The sequence below is a fragment of the Pan paniscus genome, chromosome 10 (assembly GCF_029289425.2).
Source record: "Pan paniscus chromosome 10, NHGRI_mPanPan1-v2.0_pri, whole genome shotgun sequence".
NCBI classification, from domain to species: Eukaryota; Metazoa; Chordata; class Mammalia; order Primates; family Hominidae; genus Pan; species Pan paniscus.
The window spans coordinates 38,334,590-38,356,117 of record NC_073259.2 but is presented as its reverse complement, the minus strand read 5'-3'; the positions used below and the strand labels follow the sequence as shown (position 1 = coordinate 38,356,117).

Below are 21,528 nucleotides of genomic sequence, written 5' to 3'. Positions count from 1 at the left end.
CGAAGGTCAGTAGCGGCCTTCCTAAGGCTTCCTTCAACCCCTCCTTGCCTGCCAGTCAAGTACCGTATTTTCGCAGTACTGGTTAAAGTTTCACTTTGACCCGCCTCCATCACTCACCTGATTAGATGTTTATGAGTCAAAAGGCGGGGTCATGGGGTGTCGAGATTTTATTGGTGGATACATACGCCTGTCGGCAGTGTACCGCCCCCTGTCTTCAGGAGCTTGCTCTTTAATGGCTCCTTACCTCGTCCATCTTCGAGGTTTCTCCCTCGCTATTGGCTTGTGGCCCCGCCTGTCGAGTCCCTTGCTCGTACTTGTTGGTGACAGCGCCCAAAGAGACTCGCCTTTCTCCAGAGGATTGGTGGATGCGTGCACATATAGCCCACCCTCGAAGGTAGGCGGGTAATCGAGCTATTGGCTGGAGCCCCGCCCCAGGGCGAGGAGGAGAAGGAGGGGCAGGAGGGTTTGGTTGAGCTGCAGCTGTTTGTCTGTTCGACACAGGCTTGGGGCCGACGGGGGAGACGGAGCCCCAGGTACCGAGCTGATGGAGCCCAAAGGGCAGGGGCGGAAGCGCCCGGGAGATGAGAGCAGCCTGGCCTGAGAGCGGAGGCGGGTCTGGTCCTAAGCGAGGGGTTAGAGTGGCCCACCGGAGAGGGGAGAAGGGGGCCGGGCCCCGGCAGGCCTAATGGGGGTCGCTGAGGAGGGGACTGGGCGGCCTGGGACCCCGAAGTTGGTGAGTCGGGAAGGCGGCTGGACTGTAGCGGCGGCCAGGCCGAGGGCCGGGCGCTGGAGGCCTGGAGCTTGAGTGAGGGCAGGGGCAGGCCTCATTAAGCAGCGCTGAAGAGGGAGGAGCTGGGGAAAGGAACAGGGCAGCGGGTGAGGTAAGCCCATTTGCCGGGAGGTGAGGAGGGCCAGACCTGTCGCCCGAGCCCCGGGGGTGAATGGGGCTGGGTCCCTGCAGAAAGGTTCATTGGAAGGGCCTGAGAAGGGTTCTTAGTTGGGTAAGAAGCGTTCTTTTCAGGGAAAGTGCCTATTGTAAAAAGAACTGAGGGTGCTATGGTGTTGAGCTGAGAGAGATTTGGGTTCAGTGAGGGAGAACTGGGGAAAATGAAGAAGGCTGTATTAATCTAGAAGACTAAGGTAGTTGAAGTAATGGAAGCAGGGCCTGGTATCAGTTATGGGAACTTCTGGGAATGCTGAAGGGTGGGCTGGGGGCTCTGGGTCTTGGGAGTACACACTCTTTTGTTCCCTTTAGTGTTTAGATGTGGTAATTTGAAGCTTTTTAAAACTCCCAGGGTAGGGATGAAGATCAAAGTAATTTTTTTTTTCCATGACTGTTGGCTGCTCCAAACTCAGCCCCTACACTTTCTGTTGGCCTCATAGCTGGTCTATACTGCAGTCTGTTTCTTAACTTACTGTTTCATGTCCTATGAAAGAGCTAAGAAGTTGGATTGGGGGCATGTTTTGTCCACTTCTTTCCCACTTAATAATGTGGTCTATAGCGAATACCATGTCTCCTAGAACTGAGAATCTATTTCATATCTATTTCATTATCTACATGGGAAAGGGGCTTAGAGATCCTCAGCCATCAGGAGATCTTCTGATCATAGTTGGTGAAACTTTTGTGGGACTTAGACTTGACTTGGGTATTTCCCAGGCAGGTAATGGAGTTAACAGGTCCGAAACTATGCGGTGATATCACTGAGGAAGAGATTTGGGGAAGAGTGAGAAATTCCATTTCAAAAGCTTGGCATCACCCCTTGTTCTTTGTCTACTTCAAAAGCCCAGATTTCTGTGCTGTTAGAAAGTTGGGTCAAACTATGAAGTATCTGGGGAAGATGGTGAGTAGAGAAAAAGATACAGAGGTGCAGTAGCCCACGCCTGTAATCCCAGCACTTTGGGAGGCTGAGACAGGAGGATCACTTGAGCCCAGGAGTTCGAGGGTGCAGTGAGCCATGATCTTCCCACTGCACTCCAGCCTGGGCAACAGAATGAGACCCTGTCTCCAAAAAAAAAAAAAAAAAAGACAAAGATTGCCAAAGCAGAGGAGTGGAGTACCCTCCTCCCCACATATTTTTAATGGTCTGCTAGCCTTCTTAGTCCCTCATAGATTGGAGCCTATTGGATTTTCCCTTACTGTACTTCCTCCTTTTCTGCTTCTCTACCAATATATTTTATCACTACATTTCTTTTTTTTTTTTTTTTTTGAGACGGAGTCTCACTGCAACCTCCACCTCCCAGGTTCAAGAGATTCTCCTGCCTCAGCCTCCCAAGTAGCTGGGACTACAGGTGTGCACCACCACGCCCAGCTAATTTTTGTATTTTTAGTAGAGACAGGGTTTTACCATGTTGGCCAGGATGGTCTCAATCTCTTGACCTCATGATCCGCCCACCTCGGCCTCCCAAAGTGCTGGGATTACAGGCGTGAGCCACCACACCCAGCCATCACTACATTTCTTAATTACAAAAGTTAATATGTACATATTTTAAAATATGGAAGGTGTACAGCAGTTTAAGAAGTATAAATCCTCCCACACATACCTTATTCATATTTCATTTAGGAAGGTCAAGGATCAGAGACAGCAAATCAGACTAATCTTGCTTTGCTTTGGGGGATGTGTCACAAAAGGCAATTGTGTTTTCATGTTCTCATCAAACTCTAGTCTTATTCTTTCTGCAGTTTTCCCTTCTGGGATGATACTCTGTTATTTATTGTGTTCCTTTCACAGTTCATTTTGTCTTCTACCAAGTCCGACAAGCAGAGGGCTGTACTGTGTGTTATTCACCTTGAGTACACACACACACACAAACACACACACCCCAAGTTGTGTGCTGGGTGTCCTAGGAAGTGCCCAAAGAGATGGAACAAAACTTTATGGGGAGAAAGGATCATTTTGGTTGGGATAATTGTTGGCATCTCTGCTAAAGAAAGGAATTTCAGACCCTTATCTCAAATTCATGGTCTCTGGATGTTCATGGTCTCTGCATGTTCACATTACTTGACTATCCCTTTCTTATCCATGATGATGATGGTTCTCCTAAGAGGCCCCTGTATTTGTCTTTCTTTTCTTTTCTTCTATTTTTAGAGACAGGGTCTTGCTTTGTCACTTAGGCTGGAGTACAGTGTGTGTCTTTCTGTAGGGATCTGAGAAGCTCCAAGCTTATCTGGATTTGAAATCGGTTTTCCTCTAAATCTCAGAGTCAGAGTACAGCTGGGGCATTTCATACTACCACCTTATTAATTGAATTTGTCCTTACTAGCTTTAAAAGCCCTCTGTTGTACCCAGCCTTTGTACAGCGCCCATTGGAAACCTCGGTTGTTTCCCCCAAGGAACTTTTCTCACCTGCAAGCCCGTCCTAGAGACAGTTGTGTAGGAGTATGTGTGTGTGTTTTTAGACGGAGTTTCACTTTTGTCACCCAGGCTGGAGTGCAGTGGCATGATCTCGACTCACTGCAACGTCTGCCTCCTAGGTTCACGCGATTCTCCTGCCTCAGCCTCCAGAGTAGCTGGGATTACAGGCGTGCACCACCACGACCAGCTAATTTTTGTATTATTAGTAGAGATGGGATTTGACCATGTTGGCCAGGCTGGACTCGAACTCCTGACCTCAGGTGATCCACGCGCCTCAGCCTCCAAAAGCACTGGGATTACAGGAGTGAGCCACCGTGCCTGGCCGTGTGTGTGTGTGTGCGTGTGTGTGTGTTTTAATCCTATCTAATTTTTCCAACAGTTTTTTGCATCCTAAGAGAGAGTTTAGGAGTAGAATTATCAATCAGGAATTTCATACATAGACCTGGAGTTGCAAAAATATATTTGGAGAAGAGAGCTTTCCCATTGCCCTTCAAGTCATACCTCATATCTTTTAAAATTTTTTTCCTGGACAATCCCTACTGCATAACATACCTCATATCTTCTAACTCTTACTTTACCTGGGAGCAAATATTGCTTATTGGTATGAATTTTACTTCTGAGAAGGAGGCATAGGGTAGAAGAAGCAAGCGTATAGTTTGCTCCCTAATCCTAAAGCATTTCAGATTGGAAGGTAACCAAAGTGTGAGACAATGAACTTATAATAAGGAAATGCAGCAGCCCTCTTGGAGGAAGGATACCATAAAACCCTACATGGTATACTCCCACTTCCCACAAGTGTTTTGGGAAAGATTTAGCCATTGACTCAACAGTAACTGAACTGAATAAGGAGCTACCCAGGTGAACAAAGTATGTGTACATTTCTGGGCAAGGTTGTAGCTTCTGTTCAGGGACAGTGGGTACCTTTTCAGAGTGTCTCCTGGTTCTGTGGTGTTATGGCTCCTTTTTTTAAACTTGTGTTTCTCAAGTCAGGAATTAATAGATAGTGGCCCAAAGCTTTTGACCATTCAACATCAACTGAAAATTCAGCGAACTTTGTTTTTAGCTATAGTTGCCTCAGTGTTTGGGTGGGAGGGCCACATACTGGGTGTGATTAGGCCATCTGAGGCATAGTAACGGGTGACAGGAAAAGCAGTTAGCCCATGCGAGTTGCAATAGTACCTTGTGGGCAAGATCCCAAGGGGGCCCTCCATCCAAGGGAGATCACAGAGGAGCCAGGGAGAGAATTGATTCTCTGAGGCCTATTAAAAATATTCCCAAATGGGGCCGTGTGCGGTGGCACGCGCCTGTAATCCCAGCACTTTGGGAGGCTGAGGCGGGTGGATCACGAGGTCAGGAGATTGAGACCATCCCGGCTAACACGGTGAAACCCCGTCTCTACTAAACAAAATACAAAAAATTAGCTGGGCGTGGTGGTGGGCGCCTGTAGTCCCAGCTTCTCGGGAGGCTGAAGCAGGAGAATGGCGTGAACCTGGGAGGCAGAGCTTGCGGTGAGCCGAGATCACGCCACTGCACTCCAGCCTGGGCGACAGAGCGAGACTCCGTCTCAGGAAAAAAAAAAAAGAACCCAAATGGAATTGAGTAAGATCTGTCCAGATGGTACAGAAAGGGAGGAGTTGATTGGGGGAGAGAAGTAGAATTACTTAGCCTTAATTTAGGGAGCATTTAATGAGCACCTACTAGGGATCAGGCAGCATGCTGTGCTCTGAAGATTTTAAGATAAAGAAACTCCCACTTTTAAAGAAGTTCATAGTTTAGCAGAGCAGACAGACACAATTTATATACTGTGATAATGTGATACATACTATTATAGAAATACAGTCTTTTTTTTTTTTTTTTGAGACGGATTCTTGCTTTGTTGTCCAGGCTGGAGTACAGTGGTGCAATCTGTGCTCACTGCAACCTCCGCCTCCCGGGCTCAAGCAATTCTCATGTCTCAGCCTCCTGGGTAACTGGGATTACAAGCCTGTGCCAACATGCCCAGCTAATTTTTGTATTTTTAGTAGAGACGGGGTTTCACCATATTGGCCAGGCTGGTCTCGAACTCCTAACCTCCAGTGATCCATCTGCCTTGGCCTCTCAAAGTGCTGGGATTACAGGTGTGCGCCACCACACCTGGCCAGAAATACAGTCTTAATACTGTGGGACCCTACGGGCCTCTAGAGAATGATTAATTCTGTGGGGGAGAGGGTGATTATGTAATTTCACTGAAGTAACATTTGAGCTTGGTCTTATGAGATATATAGAATTTTGCTAGGCAGACAAGTAGGGATGGGCATTCCAATCTTACCTAGGTCAATAATAGGGAGTTTGTACTACCATACTGATAAGAGGTAAGTATGCTTTTTGCCTCTTGGAGAAATATAAGGGAAAGGGTGCGAGATGTGGAAGGAATCTCATTTAATCCAATGACTCATTGGGTAACACTGGATCAACAAAATGAAGAGCTGAGCCAAGTGGTAGAACTCTCATTTCAAGATTTTGGTGACTTGGGTTTAAACAGAGTTGGAGAGGGAGATGAAGGTATTTACTGGTTTCTGCTCTATCTTCCCTACTTAGTAAAACTCTCACATTAATCGCAGGGCCCACCAAATTCTGCAAAAGTTACCGCTTGTTTTCCTGTTGCCTCTCATTGAATTGCTTCTATTTCAACTGTCCTGGCAGGGGTTGGTCATAGACCTTCTAGAAAAGAGTAGTGATGAATTAATTCTTCTGTCAGAAAGATATGGGACTGCATCCCAGTTGCCAAGGAAGGCCTGGGTCTTCTTAATTTGTTTTTAGTCCCAAAGCAAGTACTTACCTAAACTGAATAGAGGCAGGAACTCTATCCAGTCTAAGCTCTTGATCCTGTCCTGGTGTTCTCTTTAGAGTTCAGCATTTCCTGCTTCCTTAAGAAGTATAGTGGTATAAGAGGCAGGAGTACCTGACTAGGAGTCCTACATTTACTGCTTAGCAGTTGGCTGTATGGTAACACTTGACAAGTTGACTAATTTTATTTTATTTTTTATTTATTTATTTATTTTTTGTGCAAATGGTGGCCTTTAATACCAAGAAAGACCATGACAAGTGACAGAACAGGAGCAAATTCCCTAGTGTAGTGCCGAGCTAGCCCTTTGCAGGACCCTAAAACCTGATCTAGTAACAGAATAAATAAGTGTATTTACATTTATGTTTGCCCTGAAAACCCAGGTAAGGTCTGAAGCCTGAGGCATCTCTCCTTCCTTTCCTCCTCCCTCTCTTCCTACCTCCTTGCCTTCTTTCACTTCCTCAATTCATTCCTCTCCCTTCTCCCTTCCTCTCTTTTCCTTCTTTTCCTTTCTGCTTTTCCCTTTTCTCCTTTTTCTCCTCATTCTCTTTACCATCTACCTATGTGTCCCTCCAAGCCCCTCTGCTATTTCTCCCCTGCTCACTCCCTCTGCTGTTGTCTCCCTCAGGTTCAGCTTCCGGGGTGGGGAGGCAAGAAAGGGTCCTCAGCTCAGGGAGCACTTGTTGGTGTTCTTTATGTCACAAGTTTTCAGGTCAGTACTGGGAGGCTTGTTGCCGTTTCCTGATCTCCGGCCTCCTGACTTGAGCAAGATGTCCCGGGCCAGGGAACTAAAAGCCTCATCCACATTCATACTGGATTTAGCACTAGTTTCGAAAAATCGGATTCCATGCTCTCGAGCCAACTTATCGGCCTGCTCCTTCTGCACCTTCCTCTTGACCTCCATGTCACATTTGTTCCCTAGCAAGAGGTGCTCCACCCCAGCTGAGGCATTCTCCATGATGCTTTTCATCCAGTTCTGAATATTCTCGAAAGATTTCTCATCCGTGATGTCGTATGCTAGGATAATGCCCATGGCTCCACGGTAGTAGGCAGTAGTTATTGTCTTGAACCGCTCTTGGCCAGCCGTGTCCCAGACTTGTAGTTTGATCTTCTTCCCCTGTATATCCACAGTGCGGATCTTGAAATCAATTCCGATGGTGGAGATGTAAGTGTTGTTGAAGTTGTCCTCTGCAAAGCGAATGATCAGACAAGTCTTGCCCACCCCCGAGTCCCCGATCAGCAGCAACTTGAAGAGGTGGTCGTAGGCTTTGGCCATGGCGGACACCGGGGGAGCCGGGGGAGGGGTGGGGCTATTTATTTATTTTTGAGACGGAATCGCTCTGTTGTCCAGGCTGGAGTGCAGTCGTGTGATCTCGGCTCACTGCTACCTCTGCCTCCCAGGTTCAAGCAATTCTCGTGCCTCAGCCTCCTGAGTAGCTGGGATTACAGGCACACACCACCACACCCAGCTAATTTTTGTATTTTTAGTAGAGACAGGTTTTCACCACATTGGCCAGGCTGGTCTCAAACTCCTGACCTCAGGTGATCTGCCCATCTCGCCCTCCCAAAGTGCTAGGATTACAGGTGTAAGCCACCACGCCTAGCCCAAATTGACTAATTGTATGTGTCTCGGTTTCCTCACCTATAAAATATAGAGACTGGACTAAATGACCTCTAGACTGGCTCTGATCTGCCTGACTGACCTTAAGGCTGACAACTTGGTACTGGGTTGGACTCCAGTGGCTATATATACCGAGAACTCTGTGTCTGTTGATAGGTGATAGACTTCTGGAGGCTTCATATGTATTTGGTTTAGGGACTCAAAGCTAACAAGTGGAAGGGGGCTTGAGGAATGGAGTCTTACTCTAGCTGGGACTGCTAAGACACTTTTACTGTTATGCCTACTTTGCTGCAATGCTTGGGAGAGTTGCCCACATTAAAGAACATCCTCCATGGGTCTCCTGCATCTAGTGGGCTAACCCATGGTCAGGCCTCAATCCTCCCTAGTTAATGGGTCATTTTATAAGTCATTCTTGTAGAGCTGTACTTCTTTTTTTTTTTTTTTTTTGATGGAGTCTTGCTCTGTCACCCAGGCTGGAGTGCAGTGGCGAAGTCTCGACCCACTGCAGCCTCTGCCTCCCAGGTTCAAGCAATTCTCCTGCTTCAGCCTCCCAAGTAGCTGAGATTACAGGTGTCAGCCACCACACCTGGCTAATTTTTGTGTTTTTAATGGAGACGGGGTTTCACCATGTTCGCCAGACTGGTGTTGAATTCCTGACCTTAGGTGATCCGCCCACCTCAGCCTCCCAAAGTGCTGGGATTTCAGGCATGAGTCACTGCACCCGGCAGAGCTGCACTTCTAAGGGAAGTTAAATCTGATTTCTTCTGAGCTAAAAAGGTTGAAAGGAAGAGAAACCTGCCCCATCTCCCTTTTTTTTGTCTCGGGTTTGAAGGTAATAATCATCATACCACTTGACTGGTTTACCAAAAAAAAAAAAAATTAGTATTTTTGTGGGAAAAAATGAGAATAGAAAATAAATAATTGAATCTTATATGTATTATTTCATTTCTGTACCACAGAACTTTTGAGAGTCTAGCTATTATATTTTTAAAATGATACCCTTATAAACATGATAAGATTAAAGATCAAAGCTTAGAGGTGGCTCAACAATTGCTGTGAACAGGGAAGAAGGCAGGACATATTCTTTCTTTTTCAGAGGTGGGATCTCACTATGTTGCCCAGGCTGGTCTCAAACTCCTGGGCTCAAGTGATCCTCCTGCCTTGGCCTCCCAAAATGCTGGGATTACAGGCGTGAACCATGATGTGCAGCCAGAACATACTCTTAAGGCTACATATTAGGGTACGAGGTAGTCTTTTCTAAGTCAGTAGTTACTGATCTCTGAGAATCCAAGGTTGCTTAGTAGCAAGAAAGCTTGCTGACCACAGCTGGGCTCTGGCTTGACTTCCCATCTCTGAGAGTTAGTGACAGAGACTTTGCAACTCAAGCGTGTCTGCAATTGTTTCCTGTCTTTACACTCCCCCAGAGCTCAAGTGATATGTTTAGCCATGAGAATTCAGTCCATTCTAACTCCCACATTTTCCTGTATTGTAGAGTAGTAACATTGAGGCTTAATATTCTACCCCTTGGATCACATGCTTTGAAATACATAAAAATGTGAGGGAGTAAGTTGAAAAAACCAGTAACTTTTTCTATTGTTTCTTGAGAGTATAGCATATATATGTCACCTGAAGGAAACTTGATCAGCTTATCATCTGTCCTTTTTTTTTTATTATGGTGTCACCTGTCTTCTCTTTTATTTATTTTTTATTTTGAGAGACGGAGTCTTGCTCTGTTGCCCAGGCTGGAGTACAGTGGCATAATCTCAGCTCACTGCAACCTCTGCCCTCTGGGTTCAAGCGATTCTCCTGCCTCAGCTTCCCAAGTAGCTAGGACTACAGGCGTGTGCCGCTATACCCAGCTAATTTTTGTATTTTTTAGTAGAGATGGGGTTTCACTATATGTTGGCCAGGCTGGTCTCAAACTCCTGACCTCTCAAACACCAGAGTGAGACTCTCTCTAAAAATGGAAAATAAATTTTAAAATGTTATAATTAAAGATACTCATTTAAATTGAATAAATTTAGCTTTATGAAAAATTTGCTGTATCATCTTTATTTTGATCCTTTCATCATAGGCCATTGAAAACTTAATCATAAAATGGTACATGTATATCTGAATTTTTAAGACTGACTGACCAAGGGGACTACAGAATACCCAGTAGAATCAAAGTAATTGTCATGTTCCTCTGTATTAATCTAGTCTACTTTGGGACCTTGAGTTCTCACCTCTCATTCTTTTGCTAACTTCCTCTTTACCCTTTAGTTATGTCTCTCTTTTTTTTTTTTTTTTCCAGAGACAGCGTCTTGTTCTGTTGCCCAGGCTGGAGTGCAGTGGTGCAATCAGCTCACTACAACCTTCAACTCCTGGGCTCCAGTGATTCTCCCACCACAGCCTCTGGAGTAGCTGGGATTACAGGCACATACCACCATGCCCAGCTAATTTTTTAAAATGTTTTCTAGAGACTCAGTCTCGCTATGTTGCCTAGGCTGGTCTCAAACTCCTCACCTCAAGCAAGGCTTCCCCTTTTATCTCCCAAACCCCTGGGATTACAGGCATGGGCCGCTCTGCCAGGCCTGTTTTTTCTCTTTTTCTTTCTCTGTACCACTTTCATATTGTGGCTTCTTCCCTGCCCCCCATCTCCCCCCTACCCACCCCAGGTGGAGTCTTGCTCTGTTACCCAGGCTGGAGTGTGGTGGCACGATCTCGGCTCACTGCAACCTCTGCCTCCCGGGTTTAAGCAGTTCTGCCTCAGCCTCCCGAGTAGGATTACAAATGCCGGCCACCAACCACACCCGGCTAATTTTTTTTTTTTTTTTTTTTTTTAGACTGAGTCTCGCTGTTGCTGTGTCGCCAGGCTGGAGTACAGTGGTGCAATCTCAGCTCACTGCAACCTCCACCTCACAAGTTCAAGCAGTTCACCTGCCTCAACCTCCCAAGTAGCTGGGACTACAGGCACGCGCCACCACGCCCAGCTAATTTTTGTATTTTTAGTAGAGACGGGGTTTCACCATGTTTGCCAGGCTTGTCTCAAACTCCTGACCTCCTGATCCGCCTGCCTTTGCCTCCCAAAGTGCTGGGATTACAGGCGTGAGCCACTGTGCCCGCCTTTTATTTTTTGAGACGGAGTCTCGCTCTGTCACCCAGGCTGGAGCACAGTGGCGCATCAGCTCAGTGCACCCTCTACCTTCTGGGTTTAAGCGATTCTCCTGCCTCAGCCTCTGGAGTAGCTGGGATTACAGGTATGCACCACCACACCCAGCTAATTTTTTTTGTATTTTTAGTGGGGACGGGGTTTCACCATGTTGGCCAGGCAGGTCTCGAACTTCTGACCTCAGGTGATCCAACTCAGCCTCCCAAAGTGCTGGGATTATAGGTATGAGTGACTGCACCCAGGCTGTGGCTGCTTTTTAGGAATATATTGATAACAACTAATATTGAGATATATTTTAATAGCTATTAGCACTATGCTAAACACATCTTTCACTTATTATTTGTAGCTATGAGGATGGTATTTTTTCCATTTTACAAAGGTAGAAGGTAAGGCTTAGAGAGGTAGAGAAATTCTCTTTATATCATATTAGTAATGATTAGTAGCTTAATATTTATTTAGCACTTAGTATCTATCAAATACTTAAAATACTTTAGTTATTTATATGCATTATCTCATTTAATCCTTACAACACCCTTATGAAGTAGGTGCTTATAAGGCTATTATCTCATTTTACAGATGAGGAAATGAATGCACACATATATTTAGTGACTTGCTCAAGGTTCATAGCTAGTCAGTAGAGCTGAAAAACAAACGTGGAGAATTGGACTCCAGAGCCTTTATTCCTCTGAATTGCCTCCTGTATGATTTTCTGTCTTTACGATCTAGTAAGTGGGGTTACTGAAATTTTTTAACCCCAGTTTAACTCCAGTCCCACTAATTGTGGTGACAAAATAATGATGTTTCCCCACATATGCCATAGAGTATGATGTCTGTGAAGTCACTAGGATCTGCTTTGGAAAAGCGAAAGAGTAATTTGAACAAGCAAAGTACAACTCTCAAGCAATGCTTAGGTTTGGGAGAGAGGTTTTTGCATGCTCTGCCCATGCTAACTTCCCTTTGAATTTCATAGCTCCTTTCCGCTCAGAGTCAGGATGATGAAATGTATTCAGATTTAGACGATTAGAATCTCAAAGTCCCAACTCTTCTCTCTGTTCCCTGCCCCACCAGCAGCTTTCTTAGCCCTCTTAGAAGATAGAGGAGCTGATTCAGTGTATTCTTTCATCAAATACTGATTGCTTGCAGACTTACCCCCTATACCATCCTCTGGAGACTTCTGCATGTCTTTAGAAGGTATACCTTTCTCTGCCTCTAATTTGGAGGGCTACAGCTGTTAGGCCCCTTTGGTGTGGAGGGTAATCTAATCTCTAGGCACCAGCAAGACAGCTGCAAGTTGAGAGTAGGTCAAGCTTACTGATTCTTGATAGACTTTCAGATTTGGAAAGATGGCAGAAACAAAGTGAAAAAAGAGTTGTTAATGAAACAAAGAGTTGATAATGAATGTGATCTGTTGGTTGTATTTCTCTCTTTACCTTCAACCAAAAATGAGAAAGGATAGATTTTGTGGCAATGGGACCCTGGTTAGATCTTTAGAAATGTCTTATCAGGGAGACCGGTCATATATAAAGGATACAGCAGCAGCTACCCTTCTGCCCTTAGGAGTGGTGACTCTTATCTCACACCCCTAGAGTAAATCTCTCATTTTGACAAAAAGCTAAGGAAAAATGAAAAGAAGGCCAGGCACGGTGGCTCATGCCTGTAATATCAGCACTTTGGAAGGCCAAGGCGGGCAGATCACCTGAGGTCAGGACTTCTTAGACTAGCCTGACCAACATGGAGAAACTCCGTCTCTACTAAAAATACAAAATTAGCCAGGCGTGGTGGTGCATGCCTGTAATCCCAGCTACTCGGGAGACTGAGGTGGGAGAATTGCTTGAACCCGGGAGGCAGAGGTTGTGGTGAGCCAAGATTGTGCCATTGCACTCCAGCCTGGGCAACAAGAGTGACGTCTCAAAAAAAAAGAAGAAAAGGAAAAGAAGAGCACAGCACCAGGATGCCAAGGAGATACTGGGGATCTAGGGTACCGGTGGGTGGATCTGGATATTCTTCAGGCCAGCTAAAGGTTGATCACTTTGTGTGACTCAAACAAAAAACTTTGAAGACCTGGTGGGGAATTACTGGGGAATTAAAAACTCTCAGTTTTCAGTCTCTCTATTTCAGCTCCCTTGGCAGTTAGAGATTATGTGGTAGGGCAGACTCCAGAAGCAGTTCTTATTTTGCTCTTCCCAACTCTTACCACTGAGGATCAGCTGCCTGGGACCTTCTCAGAGCTAAGTCCTCATAGAAGCAAGGAAATGAAGAGGTTCTATCCTTCTCTGAAAAGCGATTGCAGCTTCAATGGACGTATGTTTAATTTTATTCACTTTTTTTTCTTGCAGGAGTGTTGAAGCCTGGAAATCCCCTCCCCTTCCCCCTCCCCCCTTTACAGTATCCCCCTCCCTCCACCCTTTCCCACTCTGATAATCTGGCCATGACTAGCAGAAGCACAGCTAGGCCCAATGGGCAACCCCAGGCCAGCAAAATTTGCCAGTTCAAATTGGTCCTGCTGGGAGAATCTGCAGTGGGAAAGTCAAGCCTGGTATTACGTTTTGTCAAAGGGCAGTTCCATGAGTACCAGGAGAGCACCATTGGAGGTGAGTGCCTTGGGGTAATAGGAGATTGAATGTTTGGTAAGGGTTTTTTTTTTTTTAGATGGAGTCTTGCTCTGTTACCCAGGCTGGAGTGCAGTGGCACAATCTTGGCTTACTGCAACCTCTGTCTCCCAGGTTCGAGCGATTCTCATGCCTCAGCCTCCCGAGTAACTGGGATTACAGGTGCACACCGTGGCACCTGGCTAATTTTTGTATTTTTAGTGGAGAGGGGGTTTCACCATCATGTTGGCCAGGTTGGTCTCAAACTCCTGACCTCAGGTGATCTGCCTGCCTCGGCCTCCCAAAGTGCTGGGATTACAGGCATGAGTCACCAGGCCGGGCCGGTAAGGCTTTTGAAAAGAGATATAAGACCTGATTATGAAGTTGGCCCTCTTAGTCCCATTCTTTTCCCCAGAAATGGAAACCCTTTATAAAAACAGAGGCCGGGCCCAGTGGCCCACCACTTTGGGAGGCCAAGATGGGCGGATCACCTGAGGTCAGGAGTTCGAGACCAGCCTGCCCAACATGGCGAAATCCTGTCTCTACTAAAAATACAAAAAATTAGCCAGGCATGGTGGCAGGCGCCTGTAATCCCAGCTACTCGGGAGGCTAAGGCAGGAGAATCACTTGAACCCGGGGGGCAGAGGTTGTAGTGAGCCGAGATCGCGCCACTGCACTCCACCCTGGGCGACAAGAGCAAAACTCCATCTCCAAAAAAAAAAAAAAAAATCAAAATCTGGTAAAATAGGCTGGGCATGGTGGGTCACACCTGTAATCCCAGCATTTGGGAGGCCGAGGCAGGCGGATCACTTGAGGCCAGGAGTTCAAGACCAGCCTGGCCAACAAGGTGAAATCCCCGTCTCTACTAAAAATACAAAAAATTAGCTGGGCGTGGTGGCACGTGCCTATAATTCCAGCTACTCAGGAGGCTGAGGTAGGAGAACTGCTTGAACCCAGGAGATGGAGGTTGCAGTGAGCCAAGATTGCGCCATTGCACTCCAGCCTGGGTGACTAGAGCGAAAATCCATCTCAAAAAAACAAAACAACAACAACAACAACAAAGATTAGCCGGGCATGGTGGCACATGCCTATAATCCCAGCTACTTGGGAAGCTGAGGCAGGAGACTCGCTTGAACTCATGAGGCGGAGGTTGCAGTGAGCCAAAATCACGCCAGTGCATTTTATCCTAGGCGAAGGAGCGAGACTGTTTCAAAAACAAAAAAAATCTGGTAAAATAGAGGCTGGAACTAATGCAAAATACAAAGGGTGTCTGCCTTTCTCATCTTTGCTACCTTTTCCCCACTACTACCCCAAGGGTGCTAATTCAATAAAGGATCTTTTATGAGAACTTCCATATTATTCCTTCCCCTTGTTATTTTTATTTATTTATTTATTTATTTTTGAGACGGAGTCTCTGTCGCCCAGACTGGAGTGCAGTGGTGCAATCTTGGCTCATTGCAACTTCTGCCTCCCAGGTTCAAGTGATTCTCGTGCCTCAGCCTCCTGAGCAGCGGAGATTACAGGCACGCACCACCATGCCCGGCTAATTTTTATATTTTTATAGAGACAGGGTTTCACCGTGTTGGCCAGGCTGGTCTCAAACTCCTGACTTCAAGTGATCCAACCGCCTCGGCCTCCCAAAGTGCTGGGATTACAAGCATGAGCCACCGTGCCTGGCCTCTTTCCCCTTTTTATTAGTCATCTTGGAAATGTATTCCTGGACCTGCAGCAGATTATATGAAAAAGTAACAGCCAAATAATATTGATAATGATGGGACTTGCCATCAAGCTTTAAAATCTTCTAATTAATTCTTTTTTTTTTTTTTTTTTTTTTTTTTGGATACTGAGTCTCACCCTGTTGCCCAGGCTGGAGTGCAGTGGTGCAGTGGTTGCCCATTGCAATTTCCGCTTCCCCAGTTCAAGCACTTCTGCTGCCTCAGCCTCCCAAGTAGCTGGAATTACAGGCGTCCATCACCACGCCTGGTTAACTTTTGTGTTTTTAGTAGAGGCGGGGTTTCACTATGTTGGCCAGGCTGGTCTCGAACTCCTGACCTCAAGCCATCCGCCTGCCTTGGCCTCCCAAAGTGCTGGGATTACAGGCATGAGCCACTGCGCCCAGCCAATCCTCTAATTAATTCTTTTGTTTGTTTGCGTTTGTTTGTTTGATTTTTGAGACGGAGTTCCGCTCTTGTTGCCCACGCTGAAGTGCAGTGGCGCCATCTTGGCTCACTGCAACCTCCACCTCCCAAGTTCAAGGGATTCTCCAGCCTCAGCCTCCCGAGTAGCTGTGATTACAGGTGTCCACCACCATGCCTGGCTAATTTTTGTATTTTTAGTAGAGACGGGTTTTGCCGTGTTGGCCAACTGGTCTCGAACTCCTGACCTCAGGTGATCCACCTGCCTCCGCCCCCACCTCCCAAAGTGCTGGGATTACAGGCGTGAGCTACCGTGCCCAGCCCAATCTTCTAATTAATTCTTGATGTGACTTTTATCTGAAGCTATTTTCTCTGTCATTTGTTATTCTCCTATTTTGGTTAGAAGAAGGATGACTCGTATAAGTGCCAGTTCTTCTGTCCCTCTTAGTTTATGATGTACCCCCATTCCTTAGCTAGTGACATTTCTGGCAGGAAGGACTTAGCCAAGGGCAGTCTTAATCCTGGTTCCAAGACTTACATGTAAGGAGAACTCAAAACCTTTTCCTGTAGCTGACTATCCTGGGTGGTGACTGGTCTTAGTGTAGGGCAGTTACATTTTGAAGGGGGGAGGGATGTTCCCATTCATCCTCCCACTTACAGCATCTTCCCCTCCATTCTCTCATCCATAGCGGCCTTCCTCACCCAGTCCGTTTGTCTAGATGACACAACAGTGAAGTTTGAGATCTGGGACACAGCTGGGCAGGAGCGATATCACAGCTTAGCCCCCATGTACTACAGGGGTGCCCAAGCTGCAATCGTGGTTTACGACATTACTAATCAGGTAAGTGAGCTAAGAAGACTGTCCTTGTTGGCTGGACATGGTGGCTTACGCCTGTAATCCCAACACTTTAGGATGCCAAGGCGGGAGGATCATGAGGTCAAGAGATTGAGACCATCCTGGCCAACATGGTGAAACCCCGTCTCTACTAAAATTACAAAAATTAGTTGGGCGTGGTGGTGCACGCCTGTAGTCCCAGCTACTTGGGAGGCTGAGGCAGGAGAATCGCTTGAACCCAGGAGGCAGAGGTTTCAGTGAGCCGAGATCGAGCTACTGCACTCTAGCCTCGGCGACAGAGCAAAACTCCGCCTCAAAAAAAAAAGAAAAAAGACTGTCCTTGCTTATATTTAGAGGAGTTAGTTTGGGGCAGGGGGTAAGGGGGCAGAAAACGGGTTCTTGAAATAGCAAATAAGAGTACAAATTATGCTTCCAAGTGCTAAGAAGACAGATAATGAATTATCAGAGACCTGTGGTTTCACTGAGGGAAGACCACCTAGAAGAGGTGAATTTTGAGACTCATTTTAAAAGGTGATGGATATGGATTGGCAGTCATTCCAGCCTACTCATTCTCTTCATGTTTTCCTAGGAAACCTTTGCCCGAGCAAAGACATGGGTGAAGGAACTACAGCGACAGGCCAGTCCTAGCATCGTTATTGCCCTGGCAGGGAACAAAGCTGACCTGGCCAACAAACGTATGGTGGAGTATGAAGTAAGGTGGCCCGTGGAGTTCCTCTCTAACACTTCCTCTGTTCCTGGGACCTCTTTTTTTCCAAACCAGCCCTCTCTGAAAACGTCAACTGAGGACATTCATTGTCTCATTCCCCAGTTCTACACCAAGTTAAATACAGCAACACTGTGACCCTAATGACAGCCAGGAGATTTTCAGAGGAGTCAGGAGAAAACTCCAGAGCAGAGGGTTAGGGAAGTACCAGCTGTGGGGGTACCAGTGTGAAAACAGGAAGGAGGGAGCAATTAAATTTGTGGTAAGGGACTATTCAAGTGTCACAACCCAAAAGCCCCCAACTAACTTACCCTCTCCCCTATAATTAAGCTTTCTGACATTTGTGTGTTGGACTGAGTGGACATGGGGTCATCTTGAGGGAGTTGTCATTAAATTATGCATCTAGGCTAGCTGGCTCAAAGGGGTATTAATTAAGGGGAGGGAACCTAGGATTTTGCCTAGCTGTTGTGCTGCATGGGAGTGGAAAGGCAATACTCGTTCCCACCCTACATTCTGAGCGCTAATACATCCCACTCCTTGCAGGAGGCCCAGGCATATGCAGATGACAACAGCTTATTGTTCATGGAGACTTCAGCCAAGACGGCTATGAACGTGAATGATCTCTTCCTGGCAATAGGTAAGGTCAGAACATCCTGAGGTCCCCCTTTTTCCCTCGTTTATAGGCAAAATTATAGCTAACCCAAATCAAGGATAGGTGCGAGTATCTCCTTTTGCAAAAACTTTAGGTATGGAAATACCTTAACTTTCTGTTATGACCTCCATCCTTGGCTGCAGCTTTAGCTCCCTTGTCTTCAATGTGTAAGTTTGCCGGCCAGGTGTGGTGGCTAACACCTGTAATCCCAGCATTTTGGGAGGCCGAGGCGGGCGGATCACGAGGTCAAGAGATCAAGACCATCCTGGCCAATGTGGTGAAACCCCGTCTCTACTAAAAATACAAAAATTAGCTGGGCGTGGTGGCGCACACCTGTAGTCCCAGCTACTTGGGAGGCTGAGCCAGGATAATCACTTGAACCCGGGAGGTGGAGGTTGCAGTGAGCCGAGATTGTGCCACTGCACTCCATCCTGGCAACAGAGCAAGACTCCATCTCAAAAAAAAAAAAAAAAGTTTGCAAATAGTGAACCCTCCCATCTTCAGAACATTCTTTTAATCTCTCAAATTCTCCCTTTTCCCCAACTCAGTAGCCATTTTTGGGGGGTGGAGGCAGAGGGGTAGGGAAGTAAAGTCTACCATACTTTGTTCTCTTCTCTTTTTATCTCTAGCTAAGAAGTTGCCAAAGAGTGAACCCCAGAATCTGGGAGGTGCAGCAGGCCGAAGCCGGGGTGTGGATCTCCATGAACAGTCCCAGCAGAACAAGAGCCAGTGTTGTAGCAACTGAGGGGGTGGCTAGCAGCAAACAAGTATGGAGCTAGCACAAGAGCTAAGAAATAACCTCCATCCCTACCCCTCAGCACACAGCCCCTACGGTAACAGCACACTGAGCCCTGGCTCCCAAGGGCTGCCTCCTGACAGCTCCGTCATGGCACTTTTTAACGCTTCAGCAACAAACACCAGGCAGCTGTTGCCACTGGCCTCCTACCCCCTACTCTGGGGCTTGGGGGTCAACTCCCCCCAGGACTTACCTTCCAAAACAAACTTTCTTCACTTTGTATTATAGGTACAAGACAGCGACTTACGTATCTTTTCTCCTCCTCCCTAGTGTTCCTCCCCATTTTTTCAGAAAACACTTCTGACTGCTGTCCCTTCCCCTTCTGCTTTTGGTCAATCCCTGTTCTTGAGCCTCTTTTCTCCTCTCCCCAGGATGCAGAAAGTGGTGAACCCAGGAACTGAGGAAGGAGGTTTCCAGTTCATTTACATTAAGGGCCCTGGGGGAGAATAAAGCTCAGAGCAGGAGGGAGTAAGGAAACATTTCCTTTTTGTTTTTATTTGGTTGGAGTTTCTCATATTTGAAAACATTGCGGTATCCATGAGTTGGCCTTGTGGAGGGTGTTCCTAGGTAGAGGTGAGAATGGGGAGGCAAGATCTCAGGCACCAGGCAGGAGGTGCCTTGTAAGCTAACTGGGCGGTGGTGGAGGTGCAGTGTCAACTGTGGCTCTGTAACTCTTCAAAGGCCCAGTTTCCCCTCACGCAGCCTCTTAGGTAGCGTTTCCCCTAATCGTGGGGGTTGGACCCCAGAGTCTTCCAAAGAATTTTCACTGGTTGCCTGCGTCTTTGGCTCTGCTGTGATCTGATTGGAGGAGGGACAGTTTCTGGTACCCATCCTCTGATTTATACATATGCATTTTTTCCCCTCTGGCCTTTAGATGGCCTCAGCCCCAGCCACCATATACCCCTGCAGTTTGCACTTTAATTGATGGTAGTTCAGTTGGGGTACTTGTTTTATGGAAGTTTTGATTGATTTACTTGCCCTCCCACCTTCTTTTTAATTCAATGAAATCTGAGGTTAATAAGAGGTTCGAGGAGAGGTTATAGATAAGACTACCAGTGGCAGCTACTCAAGTCCTATCTCCACTGTTAGCTTCCTCCAACTCTAATTATTAACCTATATTCTTGCCAAGCTAACTATTGACTATAGGTTTGCCTTTCCTGGAGAATTAATTGAGCAATTGGGGAGTGTCTCAGGATAGCACAGGCCAAGGTAGGGGAGTAAAAAGGAGGTCAGGCAAAAGGGAGGAGTTTTCTGTCCTTTCCCAGGTTTCACACTCAATTTGATATCCATTACCATGTCTTTTCTACTTCCTTGTAAATAGGTATGATCTTTATTCTCACTGTACAGTCTGTTCTATCCTCTGCCTCCCATCAGGCCCTGTTTCTTTGCTCCTTTGTTAATATCTTGAATTTAGTCCCTCCATCCTTAATCCCCCCATACCTCCCCATCATGCAACCAGTGGTTTAATCCATGTACCAATAGGGGCTAGTACCACAGAGGCCTCCTGTGGTGCCCTCGTATCATACCACCTGTTCCTGTGGAGAGGGAATGACCGGCACTGAAGGTACCTTACAACTGGCTCATATTATCAGAGGACCTTGGTCCTTTCTAAATCTCTAGTCTCTCTTCATATCCTTCATCAGGTGTTTTAAGATGTCTCTGAGAAGCCATCAAGGCAAAAGAGAACTTTAAGTTCCTTGTTCCAGCCCGGAGTTTTGGGAAAGAAAGAAAGGAAAGGTCACAGTGACCTAGGATTGGAACCTTCCTGCCCTTTTGGCTTGCAGACTGCCTTCTATCCCAGAACAGCTGAGAAATCTATGAAGCTGAGATTCTGAAGGACCCAGCTTAGGTTCTTCCACTTAGGCCTCAATTCCCTTCCTTTTCCAGGGGCAGCCTTAGTTCCCATGGCCCTGAAACACACACATTTCCCCCTTCCTTTCCCAGAAGCCACTGGCCCCCCATAGCACCCAGTGCATCCTTTTTACAAGTGGAAGAACTAGTATGGCTTTCCAAAGTCTTCTAGAAATGAAGTTCTTTCTCTGTGCAGCTTTCCCCCTTGGAGCAGGAGTGAAGATGTTTCATTATCTTGGGCCTGGGAAACCACTTCCCCAGGCTTCTCCCTCCCCCACCCCCATAGGAACAGGATTTGGCCTTAGCTTCTGGGCCTATCGGCTGCCTTCCCTCTGCTTCCTACCACCTCTTCTGCCTTCCTTTGAGCTCTGTTGGGCTTGGGGATCTTAGTTTTCTTTTGTTTATTTCCCAGCTCATTTTTTTCTTCTGGTCAGTTTTTTTAAGGGGGGGTGTTGTGGTTTTTTGTTTTTGTTTTGCTTCTAAGAAAGCATTTGCCTTTCTTCCTCTCCCAACATAACAATCGTGGTAACAGAATGCGACTGCTGATTTACCGATGTATTTAATGTAAGTAAAAAAAGGAAAAAAAGAAAAGGGCATTGGAGTGTTGCTTTTTCTTATTTTTTATTTTTATTATTATTATTATTATTATTATTATTATTTTTGCTATTTGTCAGGTACTAGGAATTTGGAAGAAAGGATACCCAGTAATGTTTTACTGAATCAGAAACACACCTTTCCCTGCATCTTGATACATCCTTATTCCCTTTAATCTTTTCTTAAACATCTAGTTTAGAAAATAGCCCTTCTATTGCTATTTAATCACCCCTCTTCTAAGGCCACTAGATTGTTCATCAAATCAAACCCTATTATATCTTTTTAGGCCCTCTTAACAGAATGTATATGTGTAGGGTGTGGTCTGTGGATCTTTGGGCCCACTGATGAGATTAGAGAGAGGGGTGCTATTTGAAGTAGTATACAAAAATGTATGTGCATATTTC

General features: G+C 46.2%; 2 protein-coding genes across 3 annotated transcripts; one reads left to right on the top strand and one right to left on the bottom strand.

Moving 5' to 3' along the window:
- The first annotated feature begins 406 nt into the window (after nucleotides 1–406).
- Nucleotides 407–21,124, top strand: RAB5B (RAB5B, member RAS oncogene family). 2 transcript variants are annotated; one of them, XM_003824952.5, is made up of 6 exons: nucleotides 407–533; nucleotides 13,286–13,540; nucleotides 16,362–16,513; nucleotides 17,097–17,219; nucleotides 17,775–17,868; nucleotides 18,513–21,124. In XM_003824952.5, the coding sequence occupies exons 2-6, from the start codon at nucleotides 13,378–13,380 to the stop codon at nucleotides 18,626–18,628; spliced, it is 648 nt and encodes a 215-aa protein (XP_003825000.1). In that variant the 5' UTR covers nucleotides 407–533; nucleotides 13,286–13,377; the 3' UTR covers nucleotides 18,629–21,124. The 2 variants fall into 2 exon arrangements, with proteins under 2 accessions (XP_003825000.1, XP_008976887.1); XM_008978639.4 differs by lacking the exon at nucleotides 407–533 and adding an exon at nucleotides 714–733.
- On the bottom strand, nucleotides 6,362–8,683 carry LOC103787156 (ras-related protein Rab-13-like). The gene has a single exon (XM_034935685.3). The coding sequence runs from the start codon at nucleotides 7,451–7,453 to the stop codon at nucleotides 6,842–6,844; it is 612 nt and encodes a 203-aa protein (XP_034791576.1). The 5' UTR covers nucleotides 7,454–8,683; the 3' UTR covers nucleotides 6,362–6,841.
- Nucleotides 21,125–21,528: the final 404 nt, after the last annotated feature.